Below are 18257 nucleotides of genomic sequence, written 5' to 3'. Positions count from 1 at the left end.
TCTATATCTTTCAGTTCATTAGGCAAATCTGCTTTTAAACCTAATCTTGGAGTTACTATTTCAGTTATAATGTATTTTAATCATAATTTCAATCAGGTGTATATTGATCCTTATATAAATTCTAAATATATTGAAATTCTCTTTTTATCCATATTTTCCTACATTTTCTTATACATAGTGAGTGATTTTAACATATTTTAATGTTCTTGCCTGCTAAGTCCAATGTCTGTGCCATCTGTGGATCTGCTGTTTTGATTAAATGCCAGATATGTATAAAAATTTAGATTCTCTGAATAGGAAGAAAAAAGTATTATATATACATAAAACTTAGATGCCCCAGGTGATGATGTAGTCCATCTATACGATTCAGCCTTCTTTTGTGGTGTTGACAAACCTGAGAAAGGGTGAGGGCAGAGGTGAAGCTAGATGGCAGTTTGGTCCTTCTCCTCCAGGACCACCCCTGATCCTTGGCTGTGACTCTGCAGAACTTATGATTGGGATTTTGAAGGAGTCTTTATCACTTCAAAAGGGAGTTTACAGGAATTTCTGTCTTTCCTTGAACCCGACTCTGCATCTTCAAAATTTCCCATGTGTCTGAGATGGTGACCAGCTTGTATTTGAAGTCCCCCCACATCTCTGCCAGCATCACTTCATCCAGAGCCATGAGTTGCAACAGTTCTTCGTTATACACTGGACACAAATCTCTCATCACACATATGATTTGCAAATATTTTCTCACAGTGTGTGAGCTGTGTTCTCACCTTCTTGATGGGGTCTTTTGAAGCAGAGATGTTTTTCATTTTGATGAAGTTCAACCTCTTAATCTTCCCTTTTGTCACTTAGGCTTTTGGTGTCACATCTAAGAAATCTTTTACTTCACCCCCAAGATCATTTAGATTTACTCCTGTTTTTTTCTTCTCAGAATTTTTTTTTTTCCCCCTAGAGAGGGAGCACACGAGTGGGAGAGGCAGAAGGAGGGAATGAATCTTAAGCAGGTTCCATGCTTAGCACAGAGCCCAGTGCGGGGCTTGATCTCATGACCCTGAGATTATGACCTAAGGTGAAACCAAGAGTCAGATGCTTAACCAACTGAGCCACCCAGGTGTTCCTCTTCTCAGAACTTTTTTAATGTTAGCTCTTAGCTTTAGATCTTTGACCTGCTGAGTTAATTTTTATATATGATATGAGATAGGGTCCAGATTCATTGTTTTGCCTTTGGATATCCAGTTGTCATGGCATCAGCTATTGCCTCACCCACCACCACCTTTTAAACTTTATTATAGAACTCTTAGAATATATACAGAAATAGAATTGTATAATGACTCTCTGTGTATCCACCACCAGCTTTGGTTTTCAACACCTTGCCAGTCTTGTTTCATTCATTCCTATTTACTTTTGGCCTGTTGGTGACCCCCTATGGACTTAGGGCTTCTTTCTTAGGTTGAGTCTGTGACTTCTTGATCTCATGTCTTTGCCTTTTTCTGGTTTTACACTAAATTAACTGGACTATATCCTTCAGTAACAGGTGTAGGAATTAAACTTTTTTTTTTTTAAGATTTTATTTATTTGAGAGAGAGAGCACAAGCAGGGAAGAGGGGCAGAGGGAGAGGGAGAAGCACAATCTCTGCTGAGCAGGGAGCCCAACTCAGGGCTCCATCCCAGGACCCTGAAATCATGACCTGAGCCAAAGGCAGGTGCTTAACCAACTGAGCCACCCAGGAGCCCCGGAAGTAAACTTTTTGAGTCCTTGATTTCAGATATGTCTTTACCCTATGCCTACCCTTAATTCATTTAACTTGATGTACTTGAAATTCTAAATTGAAATGTGTTATCCCTCGGAATTGGAAGGTATTTTACCATTGTTTTCATAAACCTAGTTTTGTTTGTGAGAAAAGTCTGTTGCAGTCTGAATTTTTGTTTGTAATCTACTTTTTTATTTCTTTGTCTGGAAACTGCTGTAGGATTTCACTGTTTCATGGTCTTAAATTTCCAGAGTTGTCCCTTGCTGTGTATTTTTTCAGTTTTTATTTTCTTGTTACTTGGTGGTCCTTTCTGTTTCAAAACTCTTGATCTTCAGTTTTGAGAGGAAATAGTTTGGTGTGTTGGTGTAGTAGTACATGGGGATGTTCCCAACTGCCTGTATAATTCTAAAAAAAATAGAACATTTTCTGCCAAAGCCATCAGAGTTATACAGGTTCTATTCTCTTAGAAATAGATCTGGGAACTGATAACATGAGTCTTCTCCGAGGGTGGGGTTACTGGTGGCAAGACGGTAACATGTGAAGGGAGACCCATTTCTTGTGTGATGCGTCCTTATAAACTTCTGATTTTATGTTGTGCTGCATTTCTTGTTCAGAAATACAAATTGCATAACACTATACAATGATAGCAGGCTTAGGATCATGTAATCTTTTTTCTTTTTTAAGATTTTATTTATTTATTTGAGAATGAGAGACAGAGAGCACACGAGAGGGAAGAGGGTCAGAGGGAGAAGCAGACTCCCTGCTGAGCAGGGAGCCCGATGTGGGACTTGATCCCGGGACTCCAGGATCATGACCTGAGCCGAAGGCAGTCGCTTAACCAACTGAGCTACCCAGGCGCCCCAGGATCATGTAATCTTTATTTAAACTTGATCTATAGCTCAAAATGTGATTAGGGAGGCAAACACTTCATGAACAACTGTAGATTCGTTCATAAAACCTGCTCATTGTCACCTTTTGCTTATACTTCTGCATCTTCCTATAGATGGATCTCTATGGTATAAAACTGTATTTCTAACTATAAAAGAGTGAAAAATAAGACTCTCATTTAAGTGTTGTCTATTAAGTTAGCTCCCCAAAACCTATGTTAAATGTCTCTTGCGTGTTAGCTCCTTCTAGATTCTCTCTGAAACAGAGATCAGTAAGACAGCTGCTCCATGTTACTTCTCACTTGTGTGGAAGAAAGATGAGTATATAAATTCAGCAGATATAACAAAAGTGAATGCAGAATGGTGTTGGGAGTTTGTTGGCGCAGCTCTTGGATGGTGTCCGGGGAAAGTGGGATTGACCCCTGGCCAGGTACAGGTAGTCACGGTGAAATACGGGCCTTTCATCTTCTCTGTGTAATGTGGTACCTTCCTCTGTGTGCTGCTGAGTAGGCAAGAAGTGTGAATAGGGCTCATCATCCTGTGGCAGGCGAGTAGCACATTCTTCCAGAATAACTCCTTGTCCTGTACTATATTTGTTTCTCTTGCTCCAGATCCTATCCTCAAACGTAGAGGTGGAATATTGTTCACCCCCTCCTTTCCACAGCCAGTGCCACTCACTAGAGAGAAAGCAGAGGCTTTACATCTGAATGTTGGGTGTGGGGGGACGCCACTGCTTAGCTGAACCTGGACAGTTCCTGAGGATGGAAGTATAGTGAGGGGAGGCATAGAGTAGAGGGGTGAGGGTGCGGGTTAAGTGGGTGGCAGATGGGGAGGTGTACCCCAGGTTACTTGTGTCCTCTTTGCCAGGGTCCTGATTAAACTGCCCCTTCCTGGTGGGCTCTTTTTGAGAGGAGTAGTTTACCATGGGAGGGTTTTGTGGGGTTTTTTTTTTTTAACCCTTTAAAAGGGTTATTTATACCTATAAGGACCAGAAATTCAGCAACAGTTATTTTAAATGGAAGTAAATGTTTGGCAGAGACATACAAAGGAGGCATCTAGGGCACCATTCTTAATTCTGTAATCCCTACTTTGAATAGCAACTTAAGCATTTTGTTGCTCTTTTTTATTTATTTAGTTTTTCAAAGATTTTATTTATTTGGCAGAGAGAGATACAATGAGAGAGGGAACACAAGCAGGGGGAGTGGGAGAGGGAGAAGCAGGCTTCCCGCTGAGCAGGGAGCCCGATGCGGGGCTCGATCCCAGGACCCTGGGATCATGACCTGAGCCGAAGGCAGACACTTAATGACTTAGCCACCCAGGTGCCCAAGATTTTATTTATTTATTTGGCAGAGAGAGACACAGTGAGAGAGGGAACACAAGCAGGGGGAGTGGGAGAGGAAGAGGCAGGCTTCCTGCGGAGCAGGGAGCCCGATGCAGGGCTTGATCCCAGGACCCCGGGATCATGACCCGAGCCGAAGGCAGACTCTTAACGACTGAGCCACCCGGGTGCCCCTTGTTGCTCTATTTTAAACAAATGTTTACCTAAATAATTTGAATGATCTTTTACACTTAGCATCTGGCTGCTGTGGAGGAGAGAAAGATCAAGTCTCTGGTGGCCCTCTTGGTTGAGACACAAATGAAGAAATTGGAGATCAAACTTCGACATTTTGAGGAACTGGAAACTATCATGGACAGAGAGAAGGAGGCTGTAAGTATAAAGGGATGTTTATGGTGGCTTTCTAACCATTAAATGCTGACCACCGTTGATAAACTACAAGTCAGATAAAATGAATGGTAGCCTACTCTGTTGGTCCTTTCTACTCTGTTTGCTTTGACCTTTCAAAGGGATTATCAGTCATTGATGTTAAACAGAAGGAACTCTGTTCTCATTCTAAAACTAATGATTTAAACTTCCAAGTTTACACCACTCAGCTTTCCAGATGCATGATGGTATAAAATTCTTCCTTCTACAAAAGTTAGATCTTAGACTTCTTTTATATCCTACTTGTTACCACTAAAGTAGAATTCATATAGATCCATTGTCTGATTCAAGAATTTTCTTTATTTCCTGTCTTCTTCAATACAAATATCAGAAAGTAGGAGTTAATCTTCTCTTGAGTTAGGAGCCTTGTTTCTCTGACCCCTTTTAACCAAACCCTCCTCTGGTCCAACCTTGGACTCAGTCTTCCTCCCCTTCCCTGCACGGTGGAGGGCAGGTGGAGCTAGGCCCTTTCTGAGCTCCTAAGCGGCACGGGTTGGGACAGACACTTGTGAGAGAAGGATGTGGCCCAAACAGGGTCAAGAGAATTATGAAGAAGGCCAAAACTGAGGAAGGAAGCAATGAAAAGTAAGAAACACAGAGGCAGGGGAACAGTTGATCATTCAAGGTAATTTTTGGGGAAGTTTGTTTTAATGAGTTTACTAGAAGAGAGATTGGTAACTTTTTTTTTTTTAAGGTTTTATTTATTTGAGAGAGAGAGCACAAGCAGAGGGTAGGGACAGAGGGAGAGGGAGAAGCAGGCTCCCCACTGAGCAGGGAGCCCGATGTGGGGCTCGATCCCAGGACCCTGGGACCATGACCCAAGCCAAGGGCAGACACTTAACCAACTAAGCCACTCAGGCGCCCCAGGAATTGGTAACTTTCTAAGCAATGGACTAAATTTGAGGATTTAGTTAGGACTTGTGCTCTCTGATTATTTTGGCTGTTTTATCTATATATGAGATACTGGTATCTAAGTGGTAGAACCTTAAATTATCCCAGAGGAGTTCTAATTTTAAGGACCTTTTTGTATTTATTTAGCTATTTCTTGGTGGTCAGTCCAGTCACATCCTCTGGCAGATTCCTCAGGATGGGTAGCCCAGTAACTATCACACAAACAGCCCATTTTCATTCTGTCCTGAGACCAGCTCTGCCACTCGGTTGGCATTCTGGCCCTGGAGGACAGCAAGACTGCTTCAGTAGCTCTCTACCCACATCCTTCCCCATCCCACCCCCAGTTCCCTGACCTTGTAAGCATGTCTGCCATCACTGGCCCTCTCCTGCCCTGGGAGCTGCTGGCCACCCCAGTCTCCTCTCCATCGCCCTCTGTGTACTAGCCACAACATGCCCCATGCAGGCTTCCCTCTGGCTTTGTTCTCTGTGCTACCTGTGTGCATTCTGCTCCTCTGCCAGCAAGGCCCTCTTCCCCAGCCCTGCATCCCTCAGCCCTGCCCCTCCGGGTGACCTGTCCCCCCCATCTGCTGCCCCGGCAGCCTGACAGAGCACCCACACTGTGTTGTAGTTGCTGGTTCCTGTGTCCATCTCCCATACCGGGGTATAGGCCCTTTGAGCGCAGAATTGATTGAGTGTCCTTATTAACACAGAACTGGCACATTGGGGGCTCTTGTTTCAGTGACTGTTGAATGCATGTATGCCAGCATCAGTGTTGGAAGCTAGAGAAGTAGAAAAGGAAGTCTGCCCTTTTAGTTGAATGGGGAAGACAGTCCGGTAAACAAACGATGGCACAGTGTGTTCAGTGCTCCTCTGGGAGCAGAGAGGAGGCATACCTGGATGACGGGGAGAGGGAGAATTACTTCTGCGAGGTGAGCCGGAGCTTTGGGGAATGACTATTTGTGTTTATCTTATCCTCATAAGCTGCCCTTTTGTCAGGTATGGATGTTTTTAGTGGACTTGGAGTAACAGGGTTATAATATAGTGGATTCTTGGCACATGCAGGATTCACATGATGGTTGGGTCATATCCACTGGCAACCAGGTGCCCTGCTGTCATTCCTAAAGCAGCACTGATGGATGAGCCTGGAAGACTGGCAGGACTCTGGGCACTGAGAGAACAATGTCTGGATTCTCAAGGGGCTTTTTTTCACCTCTAACTCACTTTCTCTTCAGAGGTTGAACCTGGGGATCCCCATTCTTTGAAATCCCTAATGAAACTGTCACCTAGATCAGCACTGCCCTCTGCCCCTCCCCAGTTTTCACCCTGAGTCCCGGACACCCAGTGGCTGAGTGTAATGGCTGCACTTCTCTTAGCCCTTCAGAATTTCCCTTGTGCTGTGGATTTGTAACAATTACTATCTCAAATTACAGAACTGTACTGTGGTTTTCTTATTTGAATCTTTTTTTGTTGTTACGGTAAATTCTAATCAGAGCACATAAGACATTTTAGAGGCTAGTCTCTGAATAAAACAGCACAACTGAAATTATTGGGAACACATTTCTGCTGACACTCTCCACCACATCAGGTTGCTCTGCTCACATCCTTGGGTGGTCAGCCTGCCTTCTCTCAGTCAGCATCTGGCGCAGGAAAATCCCTTGTATGGGATAGTCCCGAGCCCTAGCCACTGACTGTCAGTAGTAACACAGCTGTGTTAGTTATGGAAACTAACTATGTGCTGTGGAAAAAAATGACCCCAAAGCTTAGTGACTGAAAACAGAAAACCAGGTCTCCCGTGGTTTCTGGGAGTTGGGAGCCAGGCACCTTGGCTGGGCGGGTCAGGCGCCGGGCCTTGTGAGGTTGCAGGCTTCCTAGGTTCGGCAGGGCTGGGGCTCCCACCTCCTAACTTACTCCTGGGGTTGTTGGCAGGGGCTTCAGCTCCTACTGCACGAGCCTTCCCAGGGTGCCGTTCGTGAAGGGCCTCCCCCAGGGTGAGTGATTAAAAAGAGCAAGAACGTGAACGAGCACCCAGAATGGAAGCCACACTGTCGCTTGTAAACTAAACTTGGAAGTCTCCATTCCTTCACTTTGCTGTGTTCTTGCAGTCACCCAGACCAACTCTGGTTCTGGGACCAGGTTCGGGGAGGCGGAAGGTGTAAATACCAGGAAGTGGGAGTGTGGAGGGCAGCTTGGAGGCGCACTCTCAGAACCAGAGAGTCCTGTGAAATTCATGTTGTGCACAGTGACGGCATAACCTCTTTTCCCCACTAGGCCCTGCTATCCTCTCCTTCCCTGTGGGCAGGCAAAGCCACGGCTGCTTTCCTAACCAGTGATTTCCGCATGGGACTGTTGTGGGAGTTAAATGAAAGAAGTGTGGCGTGTGCCCGGCACAGTGCCTTGAATACGTAGTAGATGTTCAGTAAATATTTACATGCCTCCCTTTCTTTAGGCACACTAGTAACCAGTGACTATACATTAAATTCTCAAAATTTTAAACCTTTGTTGACTTTACAAACATTTATTGGACCAGTCACTGTGCTAAACCACTTTATATGGATTTTTCTCCTTTAATGTCTCAAAACCTATATGAGGAAGCCATTAGTAAGAAGATACTGATTGCTTTGAATCTCCTTGGACAAGAAGCCAGCAGTCATGCTGGATGGGCACATAAGGCCGTATCTTTGTTCACCCGTCTTACGGACGGACAGACTGGAGCTTGGACAGGGTACATCATGCACCTCCGATCACAGTTCATAAGAGACAGAGCCAAGTGTCAAACCTGCGTCTGTTCAGCTCTGTGCTTTTATCTAACACTTTATAGTCTATAAAGAAATGAGCCATTCTCATCTCATTATAACCAAGAGACTCTGAGATATGCAGGGTTTTATCCTCCATTACAACTTAAGAAAGTTGAGACTAGAAGGTCCAGGTCAGCCAGGAGCAGAGCCTTGTAGTTACCACCTGGTGCTCCTCTGCCTACCACATTGCCTCAATTCAACTTTATTTTTTATTTTTTAAAAATTTTGTTTATTTGAGAGAGAGCATGAGCTGGTGGGGGGAGGGGCAGAGGCAGAAGGAGAAGCACACTCCCCGCTGAGCAGGGAGCCCGTTGCAGGACTCTATCCCAGGACCTTGGGATCATGACCTGAACTGAGGGCAGACGCTTAACGACTGAGCCACCCAGCGCCCCTGCCTCGGCTCACTTTAAGGTGTACTTCTTTACCTACAAGTAATAGCTCCAGGACATACTTTTTTTTGAATTAAACCTTTGTTTTTATTTATGTAGCAGTAGATGTCAAAATCTTTCCTTAGACTTTAAGAAGCAGATATGGGAGCAACTAGGTGGCTCAGCTGGTTAAGCATCCGACTTCTGATCTCAGCTCAGGTCTTGATCTCAGGGTTGTGAGTTCAAGCCCCATGTTGGGCTCCACACTGGGTGTAGAGCCTACTTTAAAAAAAGAATCAGATATGAACTTTCTTTTTTTCTCTAATGACTTAAAATCAGTTCTCTTGAGTCTTTAAGTATGTAGTAATTAAGAACAAAGGATATAAATGTTAATCTTTTATAGATATGCATACAGTTATAATTAGAGCTCAGTAGATATTGTTACAGCTATCTCATGAAGTGCTGGTATTGGAGGAAGGCAGTTGTGAAATGTACAGAGCCCATCGAGGAAATGACATGAAAAAAGTATTGACTCTAGTTCAGGTGAGGATGCTGAGCTTGTGCTGGGTTCATAACTCAGAGGGTCTGCCCACCTGAGCAGCCTTCCATGCCAGGTGAATAGCACATATCAGTCAAGAGAGCAGGTTTCAGACATGGGTTATGTTGGGCACTGGAGCCACCTGGAGAGAACTGGGGGGTGTGGGCCCTGTCTAAAGCATTCTCATTTGGATTAAAAAAATAATAATTTGATGCCCATGAGAATGGTTCTATGAGCTGATCTGGTAGACTAAATGCTCTCTGAATTTCTGCAGGTCATTTGGCTAGGTGTAGAGATTGAATACATTCCATAAAGAGAGACATTGTGGGAATCCCAGACCCAGTCCTCAAGGAGGTTAGAGGAGGGTGAGTGAGACTTTGAGACGTAGAGACACTACCTACTGCGAGGTGATGGGGCAGTGGAAATCCAGAGGAGAAGGGTTAGCTGAGATTATCAAGGAAATCTTCCTAGTGGAGGAGGGACTGATCTGAGCTATTAAAAAGGCCTAAATCCAGAACGTGAAGAGAAGGACATGATTAAATAGAGGAGACTGAAGAGTCAGCCTGCCCAGAGCTGATGGCTTTTGCTGCATAGGTGATGTAAGATGAAGGTCATTTGCTCATTCCACGGATACTTACTAAGCACCTACTTTGTTCTAGGTATGCGTATGGTACTGGGGATACAGTGGTGAGTAAAACCCAACCAAACTCTTTGCCTTGGTAGAGCTTGAAATAATTAGGGTGTTAGGAGATGTTCTGTGCTCTGTGTGTATGCATACACAACTGTATGTTAGAGGCTGCGGAGGGGCGATGGGGAGGGGCAAGGGAGAGATTGCACTTTGCGGCGGTGCGGTCTGAGTAGGCCTTATTGAGAAACTGACAGTCACGTGCTTCTAAGGCCTAGAAACAGTTCAGAGACTCGGAGGCAGGAGCATTTTTGGGAACTGAGGAGTAGGTGGTTGGGCTGGAGCACAAATGAGGAGGAGGTGAGAGGATAAAGTCAGAGAGTTGGTGACCTAATCGTGGAAGTCCCTGTAAGCCATCCAGAGGCTTTTCATTTTACTCTGATTAAAGTGTGGATAAAACTACAGAGCCTGTTTTATGCATTCCATAAAGATAGAGACAAATGCAGAGGGCTGGCATGATCTTCCTTAGAGTTTTGCAGGGATCTGTGTGCCGGCTGTGTTGTAGAGAGGAAATGACAAAGCAGCAAGATTCGGAAAGGGGAGACCCTGGTGGCAAGGCTGTTAAAGTAGCCCACATGAGATGATCGTGGCCTGGACCAGGGCAGTGGCTGGGCAAGCAAAGAGAAATGGTCAAGTTCTGGATAATAGGATCTCATCACACACAGGATGTAGGTTTAGGAAAGTTTGTTGTACTTTATGACAAATTAGGGAAGAAAGAACAAAGAGCCAGAACGTGAATTTCATACTGCCCCAGGAGAAGCACGTTGCATGTGGCGTTCTGGGTATTTGGGGTAATGCATCTCTATGCTGCCTGTCCTGTAACGGAACCTGTTGTTAGACGTGCACCATTAGATTAGGGGTAGTTTTAGCTGAGATGAACAGAGCTGTACTCAGTTGTAGGTTTAGTTCCGAATCAGAAACACCTGACCTCAGGAGGCAGGCACAAGGCAACAGGACAGAGTGACCAGTCACCACAGTGTGCAGCTGCCCCTTGGGTTTCGCCTCCAGAAGCACACAGGGAAACCACAGGATGCAGTTGGGGGGTGTTCTCTTCTCCACAGGTGTAAGAAGGAATGATGGGTCTGTTTGGGACTTGGTTTTTTGTAAATGGATGTCTGGTCACCGACACCAAACATTTCAAAAGAAGGTGTGTGATTATTTACTTAGTTCTGAGGCCAAGTAGTCAGAGGCTTCAAGTCTCAGATGATATTTCAGCCCTGGCCGTGTGGATGGACTGGTGAGGCCCCCACCTTTTACTCTTTCCCACCCTCCTCCCTGCTCTGAGCCCATGAAGCTGGAAGAAGAGCTCTGTGTGAGCTTGGGCTGCACTTTGCAGCTGGGTCTGCGTCTGGTGTTTTGGTGCAGAAAAGTGTTCTGTTGTGCTCTGGTTCCACTTGTATCCGGCCGTCTGATGCATGCAGAGTGTAGCAGTGAGCGGGGAGAGGAAGACAAGAGTTTGAATGTGGCGGAGGAATGTGTCTTCTGAGCAGGCCTACAGGCCACTTTGTGTGAGACCGGCTGCCCTTGAGCCAGACTGGAGCCATGAGAGAAAATGGGCAGATTCATTAACATTCTGTGTCCACGAATGTACATGCATTGTTCGCTTTAGCTGTTGGGACTTTGTCCACAGTTCTAGGAAATGGAGAACGGAGAGGAGAAAATCAAGCTATCTATAGCATGTGACTTACGTGCTTTTAGTGTTGGGTTTTTTTGTTTTGTTTTTCAGTGTTTGTTTTAAGATTTTATTTATTTGAGAGAGAGAACGTGAGCACGAGCAAGGGGTGGGGGGAGAGGGAGAAGCAGCAGGGAGCCCTATGCAGGGCCCCATCCCAGAGGTGGCTCAGTTGGTTAAGCGACTGCCTTCGGCTCAGGTCATGATCCTGGAGTCCCTGGATCGAGTCCCGCATCGGGCTCCTTGCTCAGCGGGGAGTCTGCTTCTCCCTCTGACCCTCCCCCCTCTCGTGTGCTTTCTCTCTCATTCTCTCTCTCTCAAATAAAGGAATAAAATCTTAAAAAAAAAAAAAAAAAGAACCCTGGGATCATGACCTGAGCCCCGAGGGCAGATGCTTAACCCACTGAGCCACCCAGGCTCCTTAGTAGTTTGTTTTTTGACAAAAATATTATATGTGATGAAAAAATTTTCAATAAAGAAAGAAATGAATAAATTAAAAGGTCTCTCTTACCCTCAATTTCATTTCTAGGAATAATCACCTAATAGTTTGGTGTCTTCTAGGACATTTTCACTGTGTATATAACGTGTGTGTATGTGAATACAAAGGTGTTTTTTTTTTTTAATTGAATTAGGATTGTGTAATAAATATTACTGCGACTTGCTTTTTTTTTCTCAGTGTATCTCAAACAGCTGTACATCAAAAACTGGACTTTAATGACTGTCCTTCGACACACATACATAGTTTTCTAGGACAGATTCCCAGATGTAGAATCACTGGTTTCATGCATTTAAAATTTGCTTAATACTGTCCAACTCTCCTCAAAAACTGCCAGTTTACATTGTCTCTGATTGCCAAAAAATGAATGCAGTCTTCAGTTGAACTCAGTAGCAGTAAGGTATCCACAACAACAGAGGTATGTCTGTTGCGTGATGAGACCAAGATATGTCCATAAGCTCTGCTTCGTGTGCTGCAGAGCAGAGATGACCCTCTTGGAGCCACGCTGTAGCCTGCTGTCTGGGTACTGCGCACACCCCAGTGGACCTTTCTAGCCCACATTGGAGCTTTAGTTTAAACTGAGTTCTCTTTCACGAGTGTGTGTATGTGTATGTGTGTGTTTAATCACTCATCTATTTTAATTCTTCTAGTTACTTTTTTTTTTTTAAGATTTTATTTATTTATTTGACAGATAGTGAGAGCAGGAACACAAGCAGGGGGGTGGGAGAGGGAGAAGCAGGCTTCTTGCCGATCAGGGAGCCCGATATGGGACTCGATCCCAGGACCCTGGGATCATGACCTGAACCGAAGGCAGACGCTTAACGACTGAGCCACCCAGGCACCCTTCTAGTTACTTTTTTAATTACCTTCCATGTTTTGAAATGACAAGTGAAGCTCAGGAAAAAATAGAATAATTAAGATTAGTACATTTGTAGACATGGAAAATTGGGCAAATTTTTCTTTCTGAGGTTAATACCTTGAGAGTAAGGTCAGTTCCCAAAGAAGGACTGGTTTGGTTTAAAAACCAAACCAAACCACTGAGGCAGGTAATGCAGAGACTAAAATTTCCCTTCAGCGACACAAGATCTCTTCCAGTAACAGTTCAGCTTCTTCACAGAACAGATCTTGACCTAAATTACAGTTCTTACATAACTGCGGGACTTCAGCCAAGCCATCCAGACCAGTAGTGCTTGACACGAACACAGATAAGAGGTCCTTTTCTGGCAATCTCTTATGTCTAACCTCAGCAAAGTCCTGAATTTCCTAGAAAGAATCGTTAGAAGAAAGCGAATCCTAGGACCTGTAGTTAGAATTTTTCAGTCCCTTTTTTATCAGTCTGCCTCTTACTCACTGATTAAATGTCTTGCAGAGCTGGACTTCCCAAGGACTCTCTTGCTTTTTACATCTTGCAATTCCCTGTTCATTATACAAACAAGAGGGCCAGGCTTTAGCCTCTTCGGATCACCCACCCTAGAAAATGAAGAGCCCAGACCAGTCTGTTAGGACCGTGGCAGCACCCTGCCGCACTCCCTCCTGATGACCTTCAACCACTCACAAAATCATTTGTTTCAGAAGATCTCCTTCTCCCTGGGAGACTCCCTGCAAGCCAGCTAACCAGCCTCGGACATAAGCTTTTACCATCTATTGTCTCCATTCCCCCTCCTCCTCACCTGGTCATGCCTGTTCTTGTCACTGTCTGTGGCCCATCCTCCTGCACCCCGTCTGTCCATGGCCACTCCCTGGACATGTTGCTACTCCTGATAACCAGTAATGCTTCTCACTTGGTTCCACAGGGTCTTCTCCTCAGACAGCCTTCTGCTGAGAGCCCATATTCTTAGGCTAACTCTCATGCGTATTCCAACCAGTTTTTGCTGGTGATAGTATATAGTATTTATGTGTAGAACTGGCTGCTCCTGAAAGCTAAAATGTTACATTTTTTTAATCTATTAAATGCCTTGGAATAGTGCTATTCAGCAGAAATACAGTGTGAGCCACATATGTAATTTAAAATTTTCTAGTAGCCACATTTTTTAGAAAGGTGAAATTATGTTTAATTCAGTACATACAAACTATTACTTGAACATGTAATCAATATGAAAAATTAATTTTTTTCATGCTTAGCATGAATCCTCAGAATTCGGTGTGTGTTTTATACTTAAAACATATTCCACTTCAGATTCGCCACGTTTCGGGTGCTCAGGAGCCTTTTGTGGCTTCTCTCTGCCATCTTGGACGACAGAAAAGCTCTAAAAATGTCTCCCAGTGCCTCGGATCTTGCCATTGGAAATGGTGGGCTCAGACATTATTGAAAAGAAATAGATCTGTTAACCCTCCTTATGATCTTTATACTTCCTACTTCCAAAATCTGGACTTTTATTTTCTTTCATGTTCACGTTGATTTTCTTTTTCAGGCCTGAGTTAAATTAATTTTGATAGCACTTAAGGTGGGCTTCATCCTCTGAACTATTCTCAGGCATATGGTTTCTGGGTTTCCTGGCACGTATAATAGCTTATTTCTCTTTAATTTGGGTCCCAGAAAGATTATCTCGAATATTGAAATACTTATATTCTTCAAACCAAGATTCATGCACATCTTTATTTAGGCACCTAAAATATTCTGTGAATGTGTCACCCAGTATAATTTTGAGTACTTGAAAGCTAAGATTTACGGTGGCATTGCCAAAGCTCCACATAGAAAAATGTGTGTGTTTGCAGCTAAGGCCACGTCCACTCATCCAAAGGACCTAACTCTGTGTCAGTTCTAAAATAGTAACCAAAGGATCACATCCAGAAGAGAGCACCTGGGAAGGTTGTGTGGACTTGAAATTTTAGTAGTTGAGGGACTATTAAAAGGAGAGGAGAGGTGTGTTTTATTCAGGCAGTCATGAAATCTATTTTTACATCCCCGAAGGCCTGCCAGACAGAGGATTCCATGTGTACTGAGTGGGCCCAGAGAACAGTAACCGCACTGGGTGAAGGTTAGAGGAAAGGCAGACCTTGTGCATAACACAGAAAAGACCTTGACCTTGGTAACTGGTGTCCATATGGAAATAAGCTACTCAAGAAGTAATGCCTTTTCTCACCGTAGATGTTGCAGGAGGCAAGGTGGCTATGTCCCCGTGAGGTGGTATAGGGAAGTCAGGCATCAGGTCCTGTGTGGCATCCATTCCTGAGAAGCTCTCTTGATGTCCTCTCTCTTCCCCTTCCTTTTCTTAACAGTTAGAACAACAGAGGCAGCAGTTGCTCACTGAACGTCAGAACTTCCACATGGAACAGCTGAAATATGCCGAATTACGAGCCCGGCAGCAGATGGAACAGCAGCAGCACGGGCAGAACCCTCAGCAGGCACACCAGCACTCAGGAGGACCTGGCCTGGCACCGCTTGGAGCAGCAGGGCACCCCGCCATGATGCCCCATCAGCAGCCCCCTCCCTACCCTCTGATGCATCACCAGATGCCACCACCTCATCCACCGCAGCCAGGTGAGCGGCAGGCTGTGCTCCCAGGTAAGGCTGCAGCCATCCCTGTGGCACAGCTGTCAAAGGAGAGAACCACACCCTTGCTGATTCGGGGCTAGGACTGTGACTAGGATGCCCACTGTCATCTAGGTAGTTGTAGGCAAGTGGGGCCTGGTTGTATAGCCTTCACCACATAATGCTTGTCATTTTCTGTTCCTGGTGTGATGCCTTTCCTTGGGTCGGTCAGCCTCCACGTGGCCAGTATATCCCAGAGTTCCTTAAAAATTCATCCTTGGGTTGTCTACACTTGTTTTGTTTTGTTTTAACTTACAGACATTTTTAAAGATAGACACACACAAAAATAATAACGCAATGAACTCTTATGACCCAGCTTCCACACCCATCACTTCCCCGCCATTTTTCACTTTTTGTTAGAGAAACCTTCTACCATGGGCAAAAGTAGAGTGAATAGTGTAAGAATCCCTCCATATATACCTATTGTACAGCTTCAGAATTACCGAAATTTTTTTTGTTCCTCAGTGCTTACTTTTAAAAATTTATTCCTAAAACTACTGGGATAAATATTTAAGAGAGAAATTCCCTATGGCTACTTGGTGCTTGGTTCTGGCTAGTGTTAAGCATCAGAATCTGTAGTAATTGTTCACAGAGAGCTCCTGAGGAGTTCCAACATCTGCATTTAGCTTGTACAAGATGGGAAGAGAGATGCTTTTGCCTTTTTCCCTAAATTACATCCTGGTGAGGACAAGTCTTTGCATGCTAGTCCAGTCACCCACCTTGTTCTGCTCACTTCTCATTGTCCTCACTTTACAGTTGAAGAACCGATGCATGGCAGGGACCACACGGCCTTGCTGCCTGATGGAGCCAGGATTTGTCCTGGGCTCCATCTGATTCCAGAATGATAGCCGGACACTGCCCCATGACCCCCAGACTAAGAGGGGACTTGCAGCAGATTCAGATACAGCTCTTCTCTTAGGGAGACCATGCCAGAGAAACAAGAGTTCATAAAAATAGCCTTTAGAATAGAAATAGGGCGTTTTTCTCTTTTTACTTTCTCACAGAAATAAGCTCTTCTTCAGTGAATTTTAAGGAAAAAGATCATTGCACGTATGATGAGACTAAAATCTGTGATGAGATCTTTTTTCTTAAAAGTTTTTTATTGAAATATAATGTACATATGAAAAAAGACACAAATCATGAATATTTAGTGAGTTTTAACAAAGAGAATATACCTGTGCAACTACTACCCAAAAGCCCACGCTATCCTCCTCTCTACCTCTTCTCCTGGGGGCAGCAGCTGGCCTGCTTCCTGACAGCAGCGACTAGTTGGGCTTGTTTTCAATGTTGTCTAGAGGGAATCACACAGTGACTTTTGTTTCTGTCTGGTTTCTTTCACCAACACTTGGTCTGTGAGATACATTCACGGCGTTGGATTTGTGCGTGGTTGCAGATTTATTTCTCCAGTTTGCTGTATGTGGTCCATTGTGGGCTGTACCCCAGTTTATTAGTCTGTTCTCCTGTTGATGGACTTTTGATTCGTTTCCAGGCTTTGGTTTTAATAGCTAGTAAGTGCTACTGTGAACGTGTGTGTGCACATGTCTGATAGAAAAAGGTATACATTTTTTAATGTATTTTTAAATTTAAATTCAATTAATTAACATATAATGTATTATTAGTTTCAGAGGTAGAGGTCAGTGATTCATCAGTCTTTTATAACACCTAGTGCTGATTACATAGCGTGCCCTCCTTAATGCCTATCACCCAGTTACCCCGTCCCCCCACCTACCTCCCCTCCAGCAACCCTCAATTTGTTACCTAGAGTTAAGAGTCTCTTATGGTTTGTCTCCTTCTCTGATTTCATCTTGTTTTATTTTTTCCTGTCTTCCCCTATGATCTTCTGTTTTGTTTCTTAAATTCCATATATGAGTGAAACCATATGATAATTATCTTTCTCTGACTGACTTATTTCCCTTAGCATAATACCCTCTAGTTCCATCCACATCATTGCAAATGGCAAGATTTCATGTTTTTTTTGGATGGCCGAGTAGTATTCCATTGTATATATATGTATACCACGTCTTCTTTATCCATTCATCTGTCGATGGATATCTGGGCTCTTTCCAAAGTGGCTATTGTGAGCATTGCTGCTATAAACATTGGGGTATAGGTACCCATTCAGATCACTACATTTGTATCTTTGGGGTAAACCCCTAGTAGTGCAATTGCTGGGTTCTAGGGTAGCTCTATTTTCAACTTTTTGAGGAACTTCCGTACTTTATTCCAGAGTGGCTACACCAGTTTGCGTTCCCATCAACAGCAGACATAGGTATACATTTCTGTTGTATTGCCCCAGAGTCCCTAGAATGGGTCATAGGATATGCATATGTTCACATTAGTAGATGCTGCCAAGATTGTTCCAGAATGGTCATATGGATTTACGTGCTTGCAATGTATGAGAGTTCTAGCAGCTTCAGGTAATCATTTTTCTTAATTGCCCCTTTTGTGGGGGTACTTTGGAGTTCAAATGTAAAGTTAAATCAAGTGTGTTAGTAAAATTAAGAACAACAATAAATTGAACCCACTAGTTAAAAGTTGCCTTAATATCACCACTTCAGAAAAAGCTGGTTGTTAACAGGTGAGCCTAGGGCACCATATTCTGGTGATGAGCTAAAGGGGCCTTTAAAAGCTGGGCAGGTGAGGAAGTGGGTAGTGTTTTTGGTGAAGTTTCTCTTCAGTCTCTGGTCTGCTACAAGGTGTCAGTTAGGAACTTTGGGTTTGGTCCTTCAAACTGTTGTTTCCTAAGTCCTAGAAAAGTTTACAGGCCACAGCGTTTATGTTAGGAGCTGAGGATGATTATCCAGATCAGTTGGCTAGCTTTTGGTATTTGGCCAGAATTTATGGTGTGTGAAGGAAGGGGAAATCAGCCTCTGAAAAGCCAGCAAGGTT

At 44.0% G+C, this 18257-nt stretch overlaps 1 protein-coding gene across 3 annotated transcripts in view; it reads left to right on the top strand.

Annotated features, from left to right (window-relative positions):
- SMARCC1 (SWI/SNF related, matrix associated, actin dependent regulator of chromatin subfamily c member 1) overlaps positions 1–18257 on the top strand; it is a 174828-nt gene that overhangs the window by 142241 nt on the left and 14330 nt on the right. For all 3 annotated transcript variants that reach the window (XM_027584621.2, XM_027584620.2, XM_027584622.2), the window contains exons 25-26: positions 4203–4337; positions 15056–15317. In XM_027584621.2, the coding sequence (XP_027440422.1) occupies positions 4203–4337; positions 15056–15317 (397 nt within the window). The remainder of the gene's footprint in view (positions 1–4202; positions 4338–15055; positions 15318–18257) is intronic.

This window comes from Zalophus californianus, chromosome 1 (genome assembly GCF_009762305.2).
Source record: "Zalophus californianus isolate mZalCal1 chromosome 1, mZalCal1.pri.v2, whole genome shotgun sequence".
Taxonomy (NCBI): domain Eukaryota; kingdom Metazoa; phylum Chordata; class Mammalia; order Carnivora; family Otariidae; genus Zalophus; species Zalophus californianus.
Note: the sequence above shows the minus strand (reverse complement) of the source record. Positions and strands in the feature narration are given on the sequence as shown.